The sequence below is a fragment of the Electrona antarctica genome, assembly GCF_951216825.1.
Source record: "Electrona antarctica genome assembly, chromosome: 18".
In the NCBI taxonomy this organism is placed as follows: Eukaryota; Metazoa; Chordata; class Actinopteri; order Myctophiformes; family Myctophidae; genus Electrona; species Electrona antarctica.
Genome location: NC_136799.1, coordinates 24,981,626 through 25,004,133, shown reverse-complemented (window position 1 = coordinate 25,004,133; position 22,508 = coordinate 24,981,626). Strand labels below are relative to the sequence as shown.

At 43.2% G+C, this 22,508-nt stretch overlaps 2 protein-coding genes across 2 annotated transcripts; one reads left to right on the top strand and one right to left on the bottom strand.

Annotated features, from left to right (window-relative positions):
* Positions 1 to 1,544: 1,544 nt before the first annotated feature.
* Positions 1,545 to 20,547, bottom strand: LOC306941826 (interleukin-6 receptor subunit beta; the record flags this gene model as incomplete). Its single annotated transcript, XM_079527465.1, has 14 exons — positions 20,497 to 20,547; positions 18,676 to 18,829; positions 16,518 to 16,735; positions 15,725 to 15,885; positions 14,583 to 14,748; positions 13,883 to 13,965; positions 11,886 to 12,120; positions 11,410 to 11,598; positions 9,748 to 9,852; positions 7,719 to 7,865; positions 7,151 to 7,279; positions 6,365 to 6,461; positions 2,426 to 2,507; positions 1,545 to 2,051 (listed from the first exon to the last, which is right to left on the bottom strand). Coding segments are annotated over exons 1-14 (2,319 nt in total), but the record flags the coding sequence as incomplete, so codon positions are not given.
* On the top strand, positions 3,520 to 5,121 carry LOC306942624 (eukaryotic translation initiation factor 3 subunit D-like; the record flags this gene model as incomplete). Its single annotated transcript, XM_079528632.1, has 1 exon — positions 3,520 to 5,121. The coding sequence occupies one exon, from the start codon at positions 3,520 to 3,522 to the stop codon at positions 5,119 to 5,121; it is 1,602 nt and encodes a 533-aa protein (XP_079384758.1).
* Positions 20,548 to 22,508: the final 1,961 nt, after the last annotated feature.

Here is a 22,508-nt window from a genome sequence, read left to right as displayed (position 1 = left end):
TAATTCTCATCTGAAAACAACAACACGTCAACTGTCAACATATTGAATAGTTTCAGTTGCACAATATTACATTCACTGAAGACTCGCTGAAAACAAAACACATGCTCACACGTACTTTAACAAACAAGAAAAATGTCTAGTCAGCAGGCATTTTACATTCCTTGGCATTCATGGCAAAGAAAATCATGAAATTACAGTAGTCATTCAAAACAGCTGCATTGCTTACATCTAATTTAATGTGCGCATATAGAGCTGCATTTGCTATATGTACATATCAACACCAGTAACACGCCCTGAGGTCGCGCTGAAACAACAGGTCTGGGAATGCAGATATATGGACCTTTTTTTTCTTCTTTTTTAATTGACGTTTTTGGGCCGGCTAGGGCGTAAAATGTGTGCTAATTAGTAAGGCCAGACAGGGCCTCGGGCCAGCCCAGTTAGGGCCCAGGTAGGGCCGGGCCTTAATTTTGTTAGAATTTAGTTGAGAACTCTAGGTGCGGCTGCGCTAATGACTTTAGTCTACAGTTTGAATGGACAAGTATCAGTCAAAAAGGAGACATTGAAGAGGAAGGACAGGTGGGGAGGGATCAACATGTCAGAACAGGTCAGCTCCATATATGGAGATCTAAGGGCTTGATAAGGTCAGATCAACATGGTGTGTGTGAGGTCAGATGTAGAGTTGCTGGCCAGCTCCATTCCATATATGCATATCTATGATGATCCGGTCTTCTCCATGTATGGCTATCCAGGGTTTTATGAGCAGCGGTGGCCGAACGGATAGCGGCGCGGTCTAGATACCGGAAGGTTCCCAGTTCGAATCAGCCGTCCGACACGTTAAAATTACCACCGCTGAAATGCCCTTGAACAAGGCATCAACCACTACGATGAAATGTGTTCTATGAGCAGGGCCTGGCTGGAAACAAGTTCTTGAGCTTAGCCCAGATACCCTGGGTAAATATAGATTTCATTTCATTTCATTTCATTTCATTTCATTTCATTTCATTTCATCAGTGTCGTGATTCATTATGGAGACGTCCATATATGGAGCATGACGGACTGACATGAAATGCAGGTTTTCATAGTAATCCTTTATATACAGCTTTAAAAGATTCATTTACATTTTAAAAGAACATAATAATCTGCATTATAATTTCAATCAACATATTGAATAGTTTCAGCCTCACAATATTGCTTCACTGATAAAGACTCACTGAAAGCATAGCAGCAAAACCACAGACAAGAAGAAACATACATCTTCGGTAGGCTACCAAATACTAAATGGCCGTGGAGATGTACATATCACAGTCCTCAGAAAATGAAATGAAAGGGTAGGACAATAGGCCTGCCATGACATGTGGCGGAAACGGGGAGAAAGCTGAAGAGAAAGTGTTCGGCACAGAAGCAGGGAAAGGGCAGAGACGACCAGGTTCAGGCTCTGATCGGTGAACAGGTATGGAACAGGAAATGGGGAATGGGTTAAAGTGACTTGCAGAATGGGGTGAGTCACAGCAGCATTGGGGTGAGTCACAGCAGCATTGGGGTGAGTCATAGCATTGGGGTGAACTCTCTTCACCTGATAGAGACAGTGGGGAAGAGGAGTGACAGACGTTGGTCAAGTGAGAAAGGGGAGGCTTGACATGACTGGTCGGAGCAAGAAGAGGAATGAGGCCATTCTTCTCTGCCAGGGTAAGGGGAGGGTTCTCCAGTTTGTCTGCCTGAGACAGAAGTAAAGCTGATCCTCTGACATGTTCACCCTGCTCATCCCCATGTGGCTCACTGTCTCCACCTAGCTGCAACTCAGAGTCAAGGAAGCCAACAGTGGTATACTGACAGTCAGAGTAGGACAGGAGAGCTTGAGAAATAGTCTGGGGCAGTCTTGAGGTGAAGACTTGGGTGTAGGTGGAATCACAGGGGGAAAGGAGAGTCTCAGAATGATAGCTGAAGACTTCAACGGGTCCTGAGTTCTGCTGTGTAGCTTCATCAGCAGCTTCATCATCTAAAACCACTTGCTGGATGTGGGGCGTCTCTGCCTTCAGCAGAACACTCAAATTCTAAAGCGAAAGAGCAAAACTAAGATGTGAGATGCAACTCACACACACACACACACACACGCACGCACGCACGCACGCACGCACAATCACACACACACATGCACACGCACACACACATGCACACACAAACATAATCATTTGATCAATCGATACACAAATCATTCAATAGATCAAGCATTGTAAAAAATCTACTAATAAATGCAGATATATTAATCCATTGGCTCAATGAACTGTATTAACAGTTTAGCATAAGCCATGCAGGTTTATATGAAAACCTATGAGCATGCAGGAATGAGGGGGTAGAGATTAGTGGACACAGGGGGAACAAAACAGTGGGGGTTAGTGGTTAGAGTCCAGCAGGTGTTAAACGTCACCTCCAAGAGGGCCTTAGGTGTCCAGTGAGCCAGGCTGCTGTGAGAAGGGTTGGGGATGTCTTGACACAGCGTCTGTTTCACCCTACAAGGTAATAAGTTAGTTGTGGGGGTGCTGATTTAGCAGAGCCATTATCGTCAATAGAACACTTTGGGCCCTATTTTGCGTGTCTTAAGTACCAGGTCTTATGACCTAACTTAAGACCTGGAGGCGTGGTCAATGCTGTTTGGCCACTCAGAATAGCCAAATGGCATTGATCACGCCTCCAGGTCTTAAGTTAAGTAATAAGACCTGGTACTTAAGACACGCATAATAGGGCCCATAGCCACCTAACTAGTCTTACATGCTTTCACTTAGAAGCTCCATTCAACTTTAACATGTTCAGCTTACTGTGGAATCGTGCGGTTTCTCTCTTGGGTAATTTAAGTGTTTAGTCGTTATCGAGGGAATTTACTTTAAACATTATAATGGAAGTCAATGGAGGGTGGATATGACAAAACTTCTTCATACTTTCACCTGGAGACTCCATTCACAATTTAAAAACATCACCATACTGTGGACACACAGGCCTGAACTTTTTACTTTGAAATGTAGTTTTTAGATAATTAACTTTGAAAACCCAAGTTATAAAACGTTGGTACAAGGAATGGGATAGTGACATCCTCTTATGGGCATAAAAAGTGACAAACAGAAAAAGACAGGCGGACAAAGGGTACAACAGGTATTGCATAACCGGAGGGGCTTGCGTCCCCAACTGGGATTGTTTCAAATGGGTATTGGCATAGTATTGAACAGATTTCAAGAAATCTTGGGGCGGCTGTTAAAAAGGCCCTTAATGGCATCCATGTCATTGTCAATTGATGGTTGCCATGGATACCTACTATTGCCGCTCAGAGTACTTCATGCTGCTCAGAGTACTTGGAGGCCCGCCGCAGTCTCATGTCATGGACCTCCAATTTTGGGGCCATGACTGACTGGCCTGACTGACCCTGACCTGACCTGACAGCCATGACATCATAGTGACATCATAGACCTGGGTGTCAAGGCAGCTCAAAACCGGACCATGCAGAACTGAAAAGTATCAACTTGAAAGATCATGGATAAGTTCCCTGTTATTGTGATCCAGGACAATCCAACAGGATGGGGCCCTTGTGCCGTTCCAGAGAAGTTCAAAGACATGCCCTATCAGCCCTTCAGCAAAGGAGACCGCTTGGGAAAGGTGGCTGATTGGACTGGTGCAACGTATCAAGATAAGAGATACACACATAAATATTCCTCTCAGTTTGGGGATGGTGGTCTATATGGCTACGTTCATCATGACGAAGACAAGAGCTTCAAGTTGGTAGTCACTGCCAGGCCGCCGAAGACTGCTTACCCTCACCGCCATTATCTCAATCGAAAGTGGCCTAACAAGGACCGTAGAAACTTGCTTCATTCCAACCCGCCCAACAGTGCCAAGCGTAGGCCAAAGTGGGACCAGAAACGTCAGAAGTGGTTCCAGAAATCACAGCTGAAGCCCAGATTCTCTTCTGTCGAGGTGAGGAGCGACTGGGAGGTGAAGGAAGAGATGGACTTCCCGAGGCTGAATAAGATGAGATACATGGAGGTTTCTGATCCTATTGACATTGAGTGCTGCGGCATGTTGAAGCAGTATGACAAGGCTTTTGATCGCATCAATACTCGCGATGAAAGGCAACTCAAAAGCATCAAGAGAGAGAACTTCCATACTGTCACTACCTCAGATGATCCTGTCATTCGCAAGCTGGCTAAAACCCAGGGTAATGTGTTTGCCACTGATGCCATCTTGGCCACTTTGATGTGCGGCACACGCTCAGTCAACTCTTGGGATATCATTGTGCAGAAAGTGGGAAACAAGCTCTTTTTCGACAAGAGAGACAACTGTGACTTTGATTTGTTAACTGTGAGTGAGACCGCTAATGAGCCTCCCCAAGATGAAGCCAATTCTTTCAACTCTCCCCGTAACCTGGCTATGGAGGCCACGTACATCAACCACAACTTTAGCCAGCAGTGTTTGCGGATGGGAGGAGAGGATTACAAGTTTCCCAACCCCAATCCTTTTCTGGAGGAAGACATGGATAAGAGTGATGTGACCTCTGTTGCGTACAGGTACCGCTTCTGGAAGCTAGGTGAGGACATCGACTTGGTTGTTCGCTGTGAACATGACGGTGTGATGACTGGAGCCAACGGTGAGGTGTCTTTTATTAACATAAAGACCCTGAACGAGTGGGACTCTAGGCACTGTAATGGAATAGACTGGCGTCAGAAGTTGGACTCCCAGAGAACAGCTGTCCTAGCCACCGAGCTGAAGAATAACAGCTACAAACTGGCACGTTGGACCTGCTGTGCCATACTGGCTAGATCTGACTACCTAAAGCTGGGATATGTGTCTCGCTGCCATGTGACGAACTCTTCTCGCCACATCATCCTGGGCACCCAGCAGTTCAAGCCCAATGATTTTGCCATTCAGATCAACCTGAGCATGGAGAACGCCTGGGGAATCCTCCGCTGCATCATAGATGTCTGCCGCAAGCTGGACGAAGGCAAGTACATCATCCTCAAAGATCCTAACAAGCAAATGATCCGTGTGTACAGCCTGCCTGATGGCACCTTCAGCTCTGATGAGGAAGACGAGGAGGAGGAAGACGAAGAGGAGGAGGAGGAAGAGGAGGAGAATTAAGGTGTGTAGATTGACCAAAGTGTCAAATTGTTCTACTGCTATGCCGGCAGAATGTGGAATGCTAAACCAACAGTGTGACGTTATTGTGTGACGACTCCTTACCCTCCTTCAAAACCGCGCCAAAAATTTGCAGCCAAACTCTGTTCACTTCATGGGGCCAGTCCAATGGCGGCTCTTCTACATTGACTTCTATTGAATGGGGACAACCGGAAGTATTGAATGGGGACAACCGGAAGTTTATAGAATGCATTGGAGTCTATGGGCGAGTACATGAACCACATGACCGGACTGTTTTCTGCCCTCTCAATATCACAAATATCACAACTCTTCTATTAGATGACTCTGGGCCAGTCAATCCAAGCTAAAAAGGGGCGTGACCCAAAATAAATTGCAATAGTAATCATTCAAGGTTTTTTATGATCCTTAGGGTCATCCAAATAACATTAAAATTGTGAATTCTATAAATTTTGGAGCATGGTAAATTCAGTGGTTCAAATTGGGTACCATTAACATCCTATTAGCCTAAGGCAAAGATTTCTAAGATTTCTTTAAGTAGCATTTAACGTGTCAAAGTCAAACTAGGGGGTATTCATGATTCTGAATCCATTGCAAGCATTAGGTTTGCACAAAAAATAGTCCTTGGGCTAAAAACGGCCATAGCTGTCATCACAAATGTGATGAGGTCAGCACATCTGGGCACATTGGGCACATTAGGGGGAAGTGGCTATGGCCTTTTTTGGGGACCTTGACTGCATTTGTACTATTTATAGTACAATCTTTTGGCTTTTCCCCCACATTGTTTCTTCAGGAACAATATTTCTAGTTTGGGTTAAGATCAAGGCTATTTAATCATTGATCTGTGGTCAGTGTCATCCAAAAGGCCCCCCAGTCATGCATGTGAGTGTGTGCTCGTGCGTGCTCTTGTGTAGACATAGTGATAAAACACAGTGAACATTTTAACTTTTTGTGAATATAATTGTATGTATGCAGGCATGTGTGTATTCATGACATAGGTCACATTTTTGTAGCCTAGTGTTAGTATCTGTTAGGGTTAGAGTTAGGGAAAGAACAATTATGGTTAAGGCCTAAAGTGAGGGGATATGGAATGATCAATCAAATCAAAGTGTGTGTGTGCGTGCGTGCGTGCGTGTGTGCGTGCGTGCGCGCGTGCGTGCGCGCGTGTGTGTGTGTGTGCGTGTGTACACATACGTGCGCGTGTGTTTGTGTGTGTTGGTGATCTTACATGTCATTACGTGCCAGGCACACTATCAGCACAAACGCCACTGAAGTCATGATAACTGGAAGGATCATGATCATCAGTACATCTGCATTCTCAGACCCTACACAAATGCATGACACACATACACATACATTCAAAGTTGAGTTAAAGTTGCATTCCATTATTTTAGCTGTCCTGTACACTGGCCGTAACTCGCAAACGTCCAACATACATTGCAAAGTTTTGGTCGTAGGAATGGAGCACTGTACATGTATGCCTGATTTTGATCCACAGGTTGCATTACATTTAGGATGTTTGCAATCTATGAGACTCCTCCACTCTTTAACATGCCCACACTTGAACAATTGCTATAACCTTGATACATTGATCAAATGCTATTTTCTAACTGACTGTGTGACAAAATAAGGCTATGGGTATGAGATAAGGAAATCATCACCCAGTTATTAGTTGTAGGCCTCAGTAAACAACCTTCGGGACAGCTTGGTTGGATAACCCTGGGCAACATTCATATTTGGATGATGTACAGTAGATTTATCCTACAGTACAGTAATCTATTTGTGTTTTGCTTTCCATTTAGACATGGAACGCCTATACTTTGTACCTTTCCTGGAAAGCCTTTCCTGGAAAGCATATGTGTCATTTTAGTTGTTATATGTTTGGTAAATTAAAGCCCTACTACTTTATCAAGAGTTCAAGAGTGCTGCACAAAGCAGTGAAACTAGCAGATCTACAAGCACATCACGAGGTGTTGTGTGCTTGTAGATTATATTATTTTTCATTTCACTACACCTTTAAAGTCAGAGGGTGGTCCTTTTACACCAGAGCCAGCTTCAGTGTTCCCCTGCATGCAGATGGTATAATCACCAGGTAACAGATTCCTTAGAGAGTACCGATGAACATCACCAGCTATGAACACTCCTGGAAGACAACACAGATTCCTTAGAGAGTACCGATGAACATCACCAGCTATGAACACTCCTGGAAGACAACACAGTACCGATGAACATCACCAGCTATGAACACTCCTGGAAGACAACACAGTACCGATGAACATCACCAGCTATGAACACTCCTGGAAGACAACACAAACGGCAAATAATGTTGAGTGGGTGTGTGTGCATGTGATGTGATGTGATATATCATGCACTGTATACGCATTATGCACGTGTGTAGTTTTGTCACACTCAACTGTAGTCATTCTCAATGGAAACACGTGTCGTGTGTGTATGTTTCTGAGACTCACTCTTGGCTTGCCCGTGTGTGTGTGTGTGTGTGTGTGTGCGTGCGTGCGTGCGTGCGTGCGTGCGTGCGTGCGTGCGTGCGTGCGTGCGCATGTGCATATGTTTCTGAGACTTACTCTTGGTGTGTCCATCTGAGTATGTGTAGCTGAGTGTGTAGTTTCGGATGAAACCATGTTGCTGCTCAACAGGTATGGAATTCCAGCTGAGCTCCACCCTGTTCGAAGATATCTCCTGCACCGTCACTTTGGGACCAGCAGAGGGCACTGCAAATACAGAAACAATTGCCTAGAGCAGTGTTTCCCAACCTGTGTGCCGCGGCACTTTACTGTGCCGTTTGATGTGTCCAGGTGTGCCGCCTGATTTGACCGAAAATAACACTAACCCTCCCCCGAAAGCAATATTATAGCTACTGGGCTGCAGGCTTCCTATTGTTGCGTCGTTGTTGTTGTCACACGTCTAACCATTAGACGTGCGATAACGACGGAACAATAGACTCTAACGACCCTCGGCCATTGAAATGTTAATGCAAAAGAGATGCACCCAGAAGACGCTACATTTCGCGCATATGCACGTAGACAGCAGACACATACAGTCCTACATGTCCCGACCCAAACACTGAGGAGGTAAAGTAAACGTGACGTTGTTGTGATTAAACATAATGTGCCACGAAAAATAGCTGTCCAAGTGTCCATACATTGGACATGTGTTGGCCTCGTTCGGCCAACACAATATATCTCCCTCCCGCCACAGAAGTGCAGTGATGCCTGATTTATTCTTCGTCATACACGTGTTCCATGCTGAAAATGGCTGATTTACAAGCTTGCAACGCGTTGCGGACGCAACGCGTTGTGAGCTTGTCGATCAGCTATTTTCAGCACGTGGAAATATGCAGGCTGTGAGAACTGAGACCCTTCACAATAAAAGCATGCAGCTTTCACAAGTTGGCCCATAATAAAGACAAGGAAAAGGATTAAGAATTAGGTGGCATTTCACATTGCATATTTTAAAGGAATTATTTATTTATTATTAAATCCCCCAAAGTTGTTTTATTCAATAAAGTCTGAGGTTCTATATGGCTATGGGCTGTACTGTGGTAATAATAATAATAATAATAATTCAAAAAAGAAAGAACGAAAAAGAACTAAAATAGTTCATTTTTTGGAACCATGAACTGTAGTTCAAAATATTGAATGATGAATATATGAATATATATATATATATATATATATATATATATATACTGTATATATTATATACACATACATACACATATGTATGTATGCCTATACACCGTATATCTAGGTGTGCCCTGAGATTTTTAGGCTATGAAAAGTGTGCCCTGGGACAAAAAAGGTTGGGAAACACTGGCCTAGAGCAGGGTTCCCCAATAGGCGGCCTGCGGCCCCCCCTTGTGCCCCCTGGAAGAATTTCCAGGGTTTTTTTTATGGCTAATGAAAGATACAGGTACATGGTGTGTGCCTGTAAAGATCTATATGGGTCCATTTGGTTACCAACTCTCCATCATTTAGCTGGGGATCACCTGGAACCCCCTCAAGGACCACTGACCAGCAGAGGGCAGCGTGTTGCTTAAGAATTGTCTAGTCTGCCTGACTTGATCATGGTGATGCTGATGAAGAACAAGAAGAGGGAAGAAAGAAGAGGAAGAAGAGCAAGAAGACGACGAAAGGGAGAAAGTAGAAAAGAAGAAAGAGTCCATGACAGAAAGGTCCTTTCATGTTGCATTGTCTTAATACCATGCATTTAAATGTTCATTAAATGTCTCATTAAAAATTACATTCCATATATTACCTTCAGACAACCAAAACAAATGAGGGTTTACTGAGTTACTCAAGTTAATGTACACAAAAAGCAGATGTGACAGATGTGTTTGACTATATTTATATTACACAGCAAATTGTTCCTGAAGAATATGTGAATCATAAAGAGACTGTAAATATCACTGTATATGGACCCCCGGAAGATTTTAATGTGTGAGCACATTCCATTGGTCTGACTCCCTCTCCTTAAAAAGAAAGAAAGCCTCCCCCTCTTTTCACAGCCATTCTTCTGAGTGCTGTTATCATAACAACGCATCAAAGTAATTGAAAAAAAAAGCGCCTCGTGATACAAATAAGAATGGTGTACCTCCTTCACGTGTGTAAACATGATGTATCCTGCCCAACCCTGCTCCTTGTTCACCGTGCAACGCCTTGACAGTCACAGCATAGCGAACAAGTGGTTCTACTCCCTCTGAAACGACACACAGTAAACATATCTGTCAATTGTGTACTTACTCTGTACTTTTGGATATATGCTATTTAGATTACTGAGGGCTAGGATGAATGCATGAGTGATGATAATTTGTTTATCACACAGTCTTATTTAGTCACTAAGGCAATGAAAAAATAGCATTTGATCAGCGTTGCAAGAAATGTGTTAAGAGCAAAGAAAATCTGGGTTTTAATAACTTGTGCGTAATTTAACACAGAGGCGCGTTCCTGATCTACTGCTGATTGGGAATGCGCTCCCATGTTCAATTAATTATATTAGTTCGGAAAAATATCCATATCCTTTAAAGGTTAAAGCAGTATAAGCTGATAGTGATAGTAATCATTGCTAGAGTCTATGTTCAGTAACAGGGGTCTTAGTAAGACCCAGCTTAGTAAGATGTTAAAAGTAAAAATATTTAGGACGACCGTTGAGCCGATTCTACTCTATGGCTCCGAGACATGGACACTTTCAAAGAAACAAGAGAAACGGTTGGATGGTACTTACACCCGCCTTCTAATGAGAGCGCAAAATCTGTCTTGGAAGAGCCACCCATCGACTGATCTAATATACGGCAACCTTCCCTGTGTTTCTTCACTAGTCCAATTCAGAAGAACGCAGTTTGCCGGCCACTGCTACAGAGCTGACAATGAGGTTATATCTTCCCTTCTTCTCTGGAGTCCTGCCTCAAAGCAGACCAGAGGTAGAAAACTGTCGTACCCTGATGTCATCGCTAGGGACACATGCGTCAGTAAGCAGGAACTGGGGATGGTAATTAAGGACCGGGATGTCTGGCGTGGCATTGTGAAATCCACGATCTCGACAGCGGTCGAAAAAATTATGAAATGATGATGAACAGGGGTCTCCCCATCTCTTTAATAAACATAAAATAAATTTTCAAGGGGGTTGCAACTTTTCAGCCAATTGGGAGAGATAACCCATTTATCAGCTTCAATTTTATAGTGTTCCAATTTTCGTCTCCTCATTTCTTTGTGTCATCACTTCCAATTTCACTTGTTTAATCTGTATCATGTGCGAGTTCTCGCTCGTGATTGGATAAAATTGGTATCCTCACCAGACAATGCAATTTCTGTTTACTAAAGAACTGAAGAGTCGTATCCTGTTACTGAACAAGCATATTCTGATGAAGCCTATCAGAATATAGCCTACATATTTTGAATACTTATTTTAACAACCAAATATAACTTACCCTATACCTTTAAGTGGGCATCAAGGGGTGAATTCAATATTGCACATTTTAGTCATTTATAAAATATATGTTGATATATATATGAGGCACGTCCCACTGGGAGGAGACCCCGGGGCAGACCAAGGCACAGTTGGAGGAAACACATCGACTCACTGGCCTTGGAACGTCTCAGGATCCCCCAGGAGGAAGTCACTAATGTTGCTCTGGAGAGGGAAGTCTGGAACACTCTGGTGGAGCTGTTGCCCCCGCGACCCGACTACGGATAATCGGTTGAAGATGGATGGATAAATATATGTTAGGGATGTACAAAGACTTTTTGGCTTACTTACCTGTGATGATCAATCGGCTGCAGGAACCATTCAGCCGTTCCCACTGTAGACTACTCTTGTTTTGCTCTGTAACAGCAGACCATTCCACTACAAAGCCAGTCACTGCCTGGTCATCTGGAGCTGTCCATCGCACATACAGTCTGTTGTCATCCAATGAGCTGACAGTGATTTGGCTAATGGGTGGGAATTCTGAACCGAAAGGGGAAAACATAGAACGACCAGGTGTGGATAATTCACATTCATAATGTAGAATGTAGAATGTAGAACTAAGCACAAAAAATAGGCATCATATTTTCCAGGTGACATTAATTTTTTTTTGCTTTGCTTTTCAGAAGCAACGTCAGTATGTAGGACAGATGTATTGATTTTGCTCAAGATGTGAGAACATTAAGAGATAAGATAAGAACAATTACCAAGACAATAACATTGTGCAAAAAACAATATTAACGGGTGCTTCAGTAATTTCCTGCCGTTACCTGTCTCAGTCGAGCCAGGTAGCCATATATGGGCTTCCGGGGAGGTCCCAGCTGAGTTGGAGGCGGTCAGAAAGCATTTGCACCTTTCAGGAGGGAGAGGCAAACTACAGGATGTGCTGTTATGGTGCAAAACACTACAACTTCCATGATCGCTCAGTACGCGAGAAGAACTGCTTGTCTGACACCTCACATTGTAGGAGTGCACAAAACCATTGGCCAGAGAGGGATCCAAGGGCTGTATGATGCAAACACAAACCGCAAAAACAAATATGATGAAAATGAGGCCTTGGTGACTGCTATGACACAAGAACTTTAACAATATTGCAACAAGCTTTAAGAACACAAGCTTTCAATGTTTACGGACACAGTCTTTAACCCTTTTGTTAACTCTTTGTCTGTCTGTTTTGTCATATTTCTGGTCCCAGAAAAGTGTATACCACAGACTACCACAGATCATACACAACAGTGTAGATGTAGATGATTAAAAATAAATGTATATTACGTATGTTTTTAAACTCAGTTAGCATGAAAAAATCATTAAACACTAATCATGCACTAATCATAGGCTGAGTTTCCCAAACGGACCATGCGTAGCGAGTGTGGTTCTTAGGGGCAGTCTTTCCTTTCACTGTGAACATAGATATTCAACATAGATGTGCCACGCAACTTTCCTTAAAAGGCACTGAAATGAAGTGAGGCCTACCAGGCCGGCCTGACCGGTCAATAAAAGGATGCTGAATTAACTAGCTTGTATTGGTAACTTTGACTGCACAATAGCCTCCCATTTAACGTCCTTGTATATGCCTATATTTATTAACCCACAATCGAATGTTATTCTATTTAATTCACTTGCATAATGGGACAGTAGTGTTTTCATATAGGCCTACATTTACCATGCCGACATCACTTCACCTCTGAAAATGTATTTAATAATATTTGGACTGCTGGACAGCTGACAGTAGGCTCTCTTCACTCTTAAAAAAATAAAATAACAATAAGAAACTTCGGAATGGGGGGCTGTCCCCTATATATATATATATATATATATATACATGATATGAGGACGAGTACATTAATCAATTGCTTAAGGAAGCACATAAAAACACTGCAGTTTTGCGCTGCTGCCTGTCTGCGCTCAGATGCACTCAGAGGCGCTGGGCCTCCATGCCCAATAGAACAGTGCGTGCGGAGAGAGAGAGGGAGAGAGAGAGAGAGAGGGGGAGAGAGGAGAAGAGAGGGAGAGTGGTGAGTCATATATATGGATTTCGAAATGAAACAAAGCTTCGGGTGGTTCATGCTTGCGTAATGTAGCGCTCCTTTCCAAAAAAATAATTAACCCATTAATACACTTCGCCATGACTGTCGACAGCTTGTAGATCTGTTCTTTTGGCGGCGGTCGAAACAGCAGCAAAATGAAGATGACGCATTGAGTTATATTAGCCAAATGTTCCTAAATGGGCTGTCACAGGGTGATCAGATGATCTTAAGAAATAAATAAAAAATATATGTCAAGTTGGCTGAAGTTCTAGATGATGCAGAGATGAAAAATATGAATTTAATTACGATGTTTTTATGGTGTAAATAAAAAGCCTTGTGATAGGCGGCAGCAGCGTTTATGTAGCCTAATATAACCATCCCATGGCGCGCGCTGCCTGCATGCCTCTGCATGGGCTGCCTGTCAGCCTGTGTGTTACTCGATGCGTTAGTAGAAAGCAGGCAGAGACGGACACAACTCTGTTGTGGTCTGGAAGTGTCATTCAAAAGCCTGATAGGGTTGCCTAGTCTAGGTTGTTTATGTCTATAATGTCGTATTTCCCAAAAAAGGACATAGTGCCTGATTGGCTGCCATGCAGCCAATTAGGCAGCACACTGGCTTCTGTGTGCGGCCTAGAGGGCATGTGCGCATGCGCTGCACTCCTTTTCAAGCTACCTGCGACACAACATTTGTTTGGGAAACCCAGCCATAGTCATTTACACTAAACACACACACAAACTACCTTCCAAAGTAGAACGACGTGTCTCCATCCATTTCCGTCTGTTTCATTTATCTGATTCCAGAGTTGTGGTGCTACGGCTGGAGCTGATACACATAGACAGAGAGATGAAAACCCTGTTACACATGGAACTAACAGTGTATCTATGAAACACATAGAGAGTTCTGCCACTTCTTGGCAATATGCTCTATAATTATAATTTCCCGGTACCGCGCCCACGTAAATACGCTTGCGTTGTTGCCCCTCAACTTCTCCGCACGTACAGAAAAAAAACACAGGTCTCACTGAAAATGAATTATAGGTGTGTTTAATAACTGCGCGTTTGAAAGAACCATGCAGTATAAGTGTATACAAGGTATCTGCACATTTCTAAAGTTACAATTATGACTTTTAGCACTGTTTTAAAACCAAATTGTCAAATATTACACAAGAAAGAGCATTGTGAAAATTGCCAATCTACAAGCTCAAATATTTATAGTCTGGCTATTTTCAAAATATTTATCTGTGGAATCAACTACTGAAACTAAAGGTATAATGCCTACAATTACGAGTGCTTGTCAGGGGTGGGGGGTCCCAAGTTCACATATGATTATTTTGGGGGGTTGCAGCCTGAAGTTTGGAAACCCTTGTATAGGGCACTGTCCTTCTACTGTTGAACACTGTCACATTTTTATTTTATTTATTGTTTTCCTACTGGACTCACCGGCTTCTCCTGTCCTGCCATGGTAGGGGTTACTCCACTGGCTCCAGGGGGTGGCTTCACTGAGGTAGCGGTGGCGGAGTCTGATGGTATAAGTGGTGTCAGGTTTGAAGCCACAAGCCACAAAGCTGCTGTCATTTACTGTCACATTACTGATCTGGGCGTTAGGCTGCAACGTACAGTGGATACAAGAAGAGGAAGGATTCAGTTAATCATTTAGTAACCTTCATTTATTAAAAGCCCACAGAAACACGTTGAGGGCTGAGGACCCACATTTGCAATCTTGCTCAGAAATAAAATCAACAATAGCTACATTATTACGAAATGAAACATGTTAAAACTTGGCCTGGACGGTTAGCTCAACCGTCTGGGCACCTAGGCTGCTGATCCATCTCTCTCCCCATTTCCTGTCAGATTACTTTCAACCTATCAATAAAGGCAGAAAAAGCCAAAAGAATATAAAAAAATCACACCCGTGTGAACTGAGTGGTGCAATCCCCCCCCCCCCTCTCTCTCTCTCATTAGCAGGCAACAGTGCAGCACTGTCTCTCTCTCTCTGTTTCTGGCACAACAGCGCCACTTTTGGTACTCATTGGTACTGGTGCTCATAGTCACACACAAACACACACAAACATGAACACACGGTTGAACACACGGTTGACACGGACATTGCTGTTCCTTGGAGTGGTTGCACCACTCAAAAAACAAAAACATGTTAAAACTATCTACAACCAATAGGAAGATAGAGGGAGGGGGGTTGTGACGCCATGTGGGTCAACATCGAGTAGAGAGCTACTCGAGCCCACATTGTTTATTCAGGAACAATATTTTCTAGTTTATATTGATCACCATGACGATATTCATTCTCTGCATTTGACCCATCCTATTCGGTGCAGTGGACCTTCCGGTTCCAAGAGCTCTTGAGCCTGCCGCTCAGCGGCGTAACAAGACGTCAGTAGGCCCCCATGCAGGCTGGTCACCGCAGGCTCCCAAAATGCCTCTGCCCCTACGCAATTGCGTTGTCTGCGTCACGATTGTTGTGCCCTGCTGCCAAACAGTGAGTTCTGTATAGGAATGTGAGGTTCTGTGTATGTTTTTACATGTTAAGGAATGTGAAGAGGCATGTGGTATGACTGGTATCTGACCTGCCCCTGTGCAGAATACTCGATCTGTGAAATAAGTTTCCCATCTCTAATCTCTTCTTCAGACAAAGCATAGGGCGTAGGAATCTCCCAGGTTAACTGCAGACACTGAGGACTTCCTCCAACCTGCTGCACTGACCTCAGTACCACTGGGACCAACATCACTGAGAGAGAGAGAGAGAGAGAGAGAGAGAGAGAGAGAGAGAGAGAGAGAGAGTGTGTGTGTGTGTGTGTGTGTGTGTGTGTGTGTGTGTGTGTGTGTGTGTGTGTGTGTGTGTGTGTGTGTGTGTGTGTGTGTGTGTGTGTGTGTGTGTGTGTGGATGTGTGTTGTGTGTGTGTGTGTGTGTGTGTGTGTGTGTGTGTGTGTGTGTGTGTGTGTGTGTGTGTGTGTGTGTGTGTGTGTGTGTGTGTGTGTGTGTGTGTGTGTGTGTGTGTGTGTGTGTGTGTGTGTGTTTGTCAGAGAGAGAATTATGGAGGGAGGAAGAAGTTTGAACAAAGAGAAACAGATGATGGAAAGAGAATGCAAAAGAGGGAGGGAGTGAAAGGGCACAAGACAGAAAGAGAGAGAAGGTGAGCCACAAAAACAAAGCATTCAGATACAGAGACGCACGCACACACACACACACACACACACACACACACACACACACACACACACACACACACACACACACACACACACACACACACACACACACACACACACACACACACACACACACACACACACACACACACACACACACACACACACACACACACACACACACACACACACACACACACACACACACACCTTCTTTTCTGCCAGACTGACAGCGTTGGGTTGATGGTACCAGGCCATTGGCAGTGTGTGCTGTGACGTTGATGCAGAACGTGAACGAAACACCGTTTTTGAATTCCACAGTGCATTCGGTGCCTGATGTGGTGCAGATTATTGGGACCCGCAATGGCACCATAGAGGAGCAGTTCCTCACCACCTCACCAGAGCTGCTTCTGTTGCACCAGGGAGGCCTAACTCATCGCACGCACGCACGCACGCACGCACGCACGCAAGCACGCAAGCACGCACACACGCACGCACGCACGCACGCACGCACGCACGCACGCACGCACGCACGCACGCACGCACGCACGCACGCACACACACACACACACACACACACACACACACACACACACACAATGAATGCTTGGACAACAGAGCTACAAGAGGTGTCGCACACAGCAATGTTAGACATATTATGTAAGACACGTTTATTTTCATCAAAATAAATCAGAAAGCAACTACTTCTTGCCAAAAAGCCTTGTAAAGGAAATGATCTAAACCTCACATAAGATTGTTTTATAGATTGAAGGCATTTCCTAAACAGATTTAAAAAGAGAACACTTTCTCCATCCCAGACAGTAAATGCACTTTATTACATTAGATTTGCCACAATTTGAAAACAATGCTCTGGTAAAAAATATTTAAGGCCCACATTGCAGATGTGCTCATTAAACACCAAGAACACAGGGAACATGGACCGGGTCACAACTTATTCATTACACAATATAAAACCAACATTATGTTCCAAAACCACTAAAGAGGAATATACCAGCCGATTTCAACAAATAAAAGACTAATGGAAATGACAAATGAATGATAAGGTGAAAACATACACACGCACGTGCACGGGCACACGCATCCCGCATGCATGCGAGCATCCCCCCCATAAACAAACAAACAAACAAACAAACAAACAAACAAACAAACAAGCAAGCAAACAAACAAACAAACAAGTAGGCAATCAACAAGCAAACATAAATAAAATATGTAGATGATTAGCAAAATACATAAGAGGCTGAATTAACAGTTTGGCAAGCTTTGGCTTGATCCTGGTGTGAGCTCTGGTGAGCAGACTAGAATATACTGCTGTGTAACATCAATTCAGATCATCGTGTTTGGTTTACGAGGGTTCACGGCACATCCTCCGACCTTGCACTTTTTAAGATGCTCTGGATAAGAGAGTGTGATGCTAAATGCCTAAATAGCAATAGTAACTTCCAGGCACAGACAGTAGGCTTGCCAGTATATGAGTAGTTGTTTTGCCAATTGGTTCCCAGATTGGTATATGAGTAACATTACCAGAACATATGGGTGGTTTGTATAGTATATAGGCCTGTAATAATAGTATAATAGAAGACATAGGATTAACTCTTTCTTAACTTTCAAGCCTACAGACTGAGTCCTATCTTCTTATCCATTCGTTCTGGCACCATCATTTGGTAAAGGATCTACAATTTGGGATGTTGAATGAGATGATGTTGTTTGATCATTAGACTATTTGACAAATCTAGATTATTGGGTGGTCTATGCCTTTAATGTTAGTCAGGCACAGGCCTAGATCCTGTGTGTGGCAACAGTAAACCATCTGCCTACTGTCTGAATCTTTGGTCGTTCAAGTACACTGTGGAGGTTTGTGTTTGAGCTTAAATAATGGTCTGCTGTTGTGTATATGTGGGACTTGCTGGGATTTAGCTATAGATTACTTTGTCGGTGACCCTTATTACAAAAGGCGTTGTGCTGGTATAATGCATTTCATTTTTCATCACCTACAGACTGACAACAACCAATATGCTGTTGTTGATGTTAATACTTCAGTTCACCGAAGCACACGCCTGTGCTATACTGGAATTCCTGGAGGAAAAGTTGACCTGCACTCTGACCAAATGGACCTGTAAGAATCCATCAGCTTCATTCGGTTTCATTTGTACACCCAAATGAACACTGACAATTTTATTGTTATCCAGACACGAGCAGGATCCTTAACTCTAAGGTGAGCTACCAACATTATACCTAAGTGTTTAATACTCATTTACCAAATCAAGGAAATTACAGATTGAGATTGTAGAATTGTATATAATATTAATATATTATATAACATTTAAAACGAAGAGGAGTTTGGTCTCACCTCATCTTCTGTATGTATAGGGTGTAGTTTATTGCAGATGAGGGTCGGGGGTCTCCAGGCTCCCAGCGACAGGTGATGTTGGCTCCCTCCATGAATGTACAGTTTAACAAGCGTGGGGCAGAGGTGTGGTGTGGGCTGGTGAGGGTTGTGAGGGCTGGAGGGTTCAGACAGGGAGACAGTTTGGAGTTAAGAGACCATGGAAACCTTTGTACCTCAGCTTTCCACAATATAGCTGGTAGCTTTCACAATTTGATATTTTACACAATGCGTGAGTGTTTTGTGGAAGATACTGTAATATTAGCAGCCAATTATAGTCAAAATAAATAAGGAAAAAGTAAGACACAATTATGTTCCCACTGATATACTACAGTATTTAAATCCGGGTGGTATTTGACTAAAATATTTCAAATTGGGCAGATAGGATAGTTTAGGACAGTGGTCCTCAACAGGCGGACCGCGGTCCACGACCGGACCGCGGCACACCTCTCTGCGGACCCTGGAGAAATGATAGAATAAAGAGAAAAGGCCCTTGGCTGGTAATCCAGTCTGGCAGTGTGCCGCGGGTTCGACTCCCGATCCCGACGGCCTTTATTGCATGTCACTCCCCCATCTCTCTCCCCATTTCCTGTCAGCCTACTGTCTGTCCCTCCATAAAAAATATAAAATAAAGGCGAAAGCCACAAAAAAACATTACAAAAAAAGAATAAAGAGAAGAAAAAAAGTCACCGCAACCGCGAGTTGAATTATCTGTTCAATGCCAAGAAATGCAATTAACGCTCTGAATGTGGACGGACTGATTGTGTGTGTGCCTGTGTATTATATTGGGCCCATTGGGCCGGCATGTCATGATGACAATGTTGCGCTGACTGGCTCACTAGCAATTACACATTCACACATTCAGTTGAATGAACAACATTTTTGGAGGTGAATAATGAATATTTGTCAAAGTGAAAAAATATATTTTCATACTCTGCCACCCCAGTATTGGTTGGTTGGGATGGGACCCGGTTTGTATAGCTTGGTTTGACTGTACTAAACAGGCATAGTTGTTTCTAGGGGTGGGGGGCGAGGGGAGCAGCCCCACCCCTTGGGGCCCACATGGCCCGCGACCCGCAATTTTATTTGCGTGCGCATGAGACTGGACCATGGTCTTATTCAAAGATTATTTGTAGACCTTCAGCATTTCTAGTTGAGGACCCCTGGTTTAGGATGTGAAGAAATAAGGAATAATTCTTTAAAGAAGCAAAAAAATACTTTAGCAGAAAAAAAGCTATATTGGAAAATAAGTTGGCAGAACATCCGTCCAAATACAGTTAAAAAACATGTCTAAAGCCCAAAACACACCAGTTGCAAGAAGTTGCATTGGCGGGGTTGACCTTAAAAACGGTTTTGTTGCAAGGAGTTGCAACTGATGTGGTTTGGGCTAAAGAAGAAGTAAATGAAGTATAAGGCTACACACAGTAAATCCTAGTAGGCAGAGCAACATGTGCATAACAGCCCTCATGTACTGCCTTTACTTCCGGTTAGAGACTTTCTGCCAGGCCTGGATTGGACAGTCTGGCAATTCTGGCAAATGCCAGAAGGGCTGTGCAGTTATTTTTTTCAATAAAAAAGGCATAGTAGCGTCTTTGAGCCGTCTTTGGGCCGGTGAAGACCACAAATGCCAGGGCCGATTTTCTGTGCCAGAGGTTCGAACAAACAGCACACACTCAATCACGTCTCTCTCTCTTCCCCTATCTCAATATTGCACTTAGACAGACATTAAGTATTTGTACTAAATTAAATTGAATGGAAGGAAAAGGATGAGGTTGAGTTACCAACCTGAGGAAAGACAAGTCCCCATTAGCAACAACCAGGCCCACAACATGACAGAGGTCAGAGGTCACCACTGAACAACCTAGATTATATTAGCCTATTTAAACACACACACACACACACACACACACACACACACACACACACACACACACACACACACACACACACAAAAACATTGCATTATATTTTTGAAATAATATCAAAACAACACATCTTGGTAAATTCATTACGATAAGTTACATCATTAGACTATTCGAAATATATTATATTGTTGCAAATAATATCCACAGGTTGACAAAGACATAGTAGGCCTATGTTCAACTGGACACTTTATTTTATATTGTGTAAATCCACATATAGAATATAGATATAGATCAAATTATCCATAGACATCAAAAAGTCTGTAAACAAACGTGTAGTTTCCACACGTTTGTTTACAGACTTTTTAAAGAACTGAGAGTTTTAGCACACCTGCAGTTTGTTCCAGATGTCAGAAAACATAAAATAAAATAAAATAAAAATAAGTATAATTAGGCCTGTCCCAGAAACCTCACAAATGATGATGGACCATTTGCTGTCTGCTATCATGGTGGCTACTTGCTTGCACCCAGTGTTGCAAACTATAACAATCAATTGATGGTCTTTACTTGAATACCCTCAGTATCCTGTATTCGTGTGTTGCTAGTTGTAGGCTACTTAGTAAAGAAATACCTAAAATACGGACCCATGTCACCCATCCATCGTCCATTCTGGATTTCCACGTAGAAGCTGTAACACTCGTCTGTAATGTTGTAAGGTAGAATTGATCCATCATCCATCCCGATCGATCACTAAATTCACAATTAAAACAGTAGTCTAACTCGGCACGGCAGCCAATATGCTGAGCTCAACTCTCGTCACATTGGGACAATAAAGTTAGACTACTTTCGCCAATTAAAACACAACGTTCAAGCGTAATAGCTAAATAATCTCAATTAAAATAAACATGTAGTCAGCCAGGCTCTGTGAGAATTCTAGAACATCGTTCTGTAAGAAAATAAACATCTGGGTTGTAAATCGGCGATAGCCTACCATGATCAGGTTAGTATGCCTTTATCAGATTAAGATTTAGCTTTTAAAACTACCGGTACCGTACCGGCGGTACGTCAATAATATTTAAGCTGTGTCGACGCACTTACCAGCAGTATGTCTTCTTATTTCTGTTCCCGCTTGGAGTTGGGAGTTGGGAAGTGGGAGTGAGATGAGAATGTGTTGATCAACACGTGCGTCTGTCATTGACCGTGGTGTCACTATCAACTGGATTAGCAGGAACACCCCTACAGCTTGGTAATGTAGTGTCAAGGGGTGTGTCAATGTGTCAAGGACTTCCCAGTTATGTTAACTGTGCTGTTATTTAGGTATAATAAAATAGTGCTTTGCTTTTTATTTGTGAATGTGAATAACAGGACATGACCATTAAGCATGTCCTAAAACATACGCCCTGGAGAAGCTTTAGGGCGAGCACACGATGACGGCAGACTGCTGGGCGAGCGCTGGTGCTTTGGGATGGGGGGGTCAGATCAACATATGGAATGAATTCTGTACTGGCCATATATTGAGCGTGTCTTGAGTGTACAGGGTTTGATGAGGTGAGGTCAGATCAACGTATGGAATGTCAGAACAGGTCAGCTCCATATATGGATATCTAAGGGTGGCAGCGGGGGCAGTGTCTTGGGTGTACAGGGTTAATGAGGTCTGGCCGTATATTAAATCAACCAAAGTATTTTGAAATAAATTATTTGACAGACAGGGAGCCAATGTAAAGATCTAAGAACTGGAGTGATATGGTGTGAGGTCCACTTTTTTGTAGTATGGACTTGAGTAGAATTCCAATTCCAAATCAACTTCAGTAGTTGGTGGTTCTGTGTGGACTATCGGCAGCTGAACACTGTTACACACAAAGACCCGCTGTCCCATATTGATGATGAGCTCGACCACATCACGAGTTCCAGCTGGTTCAGCTTGCTGGATCTCCA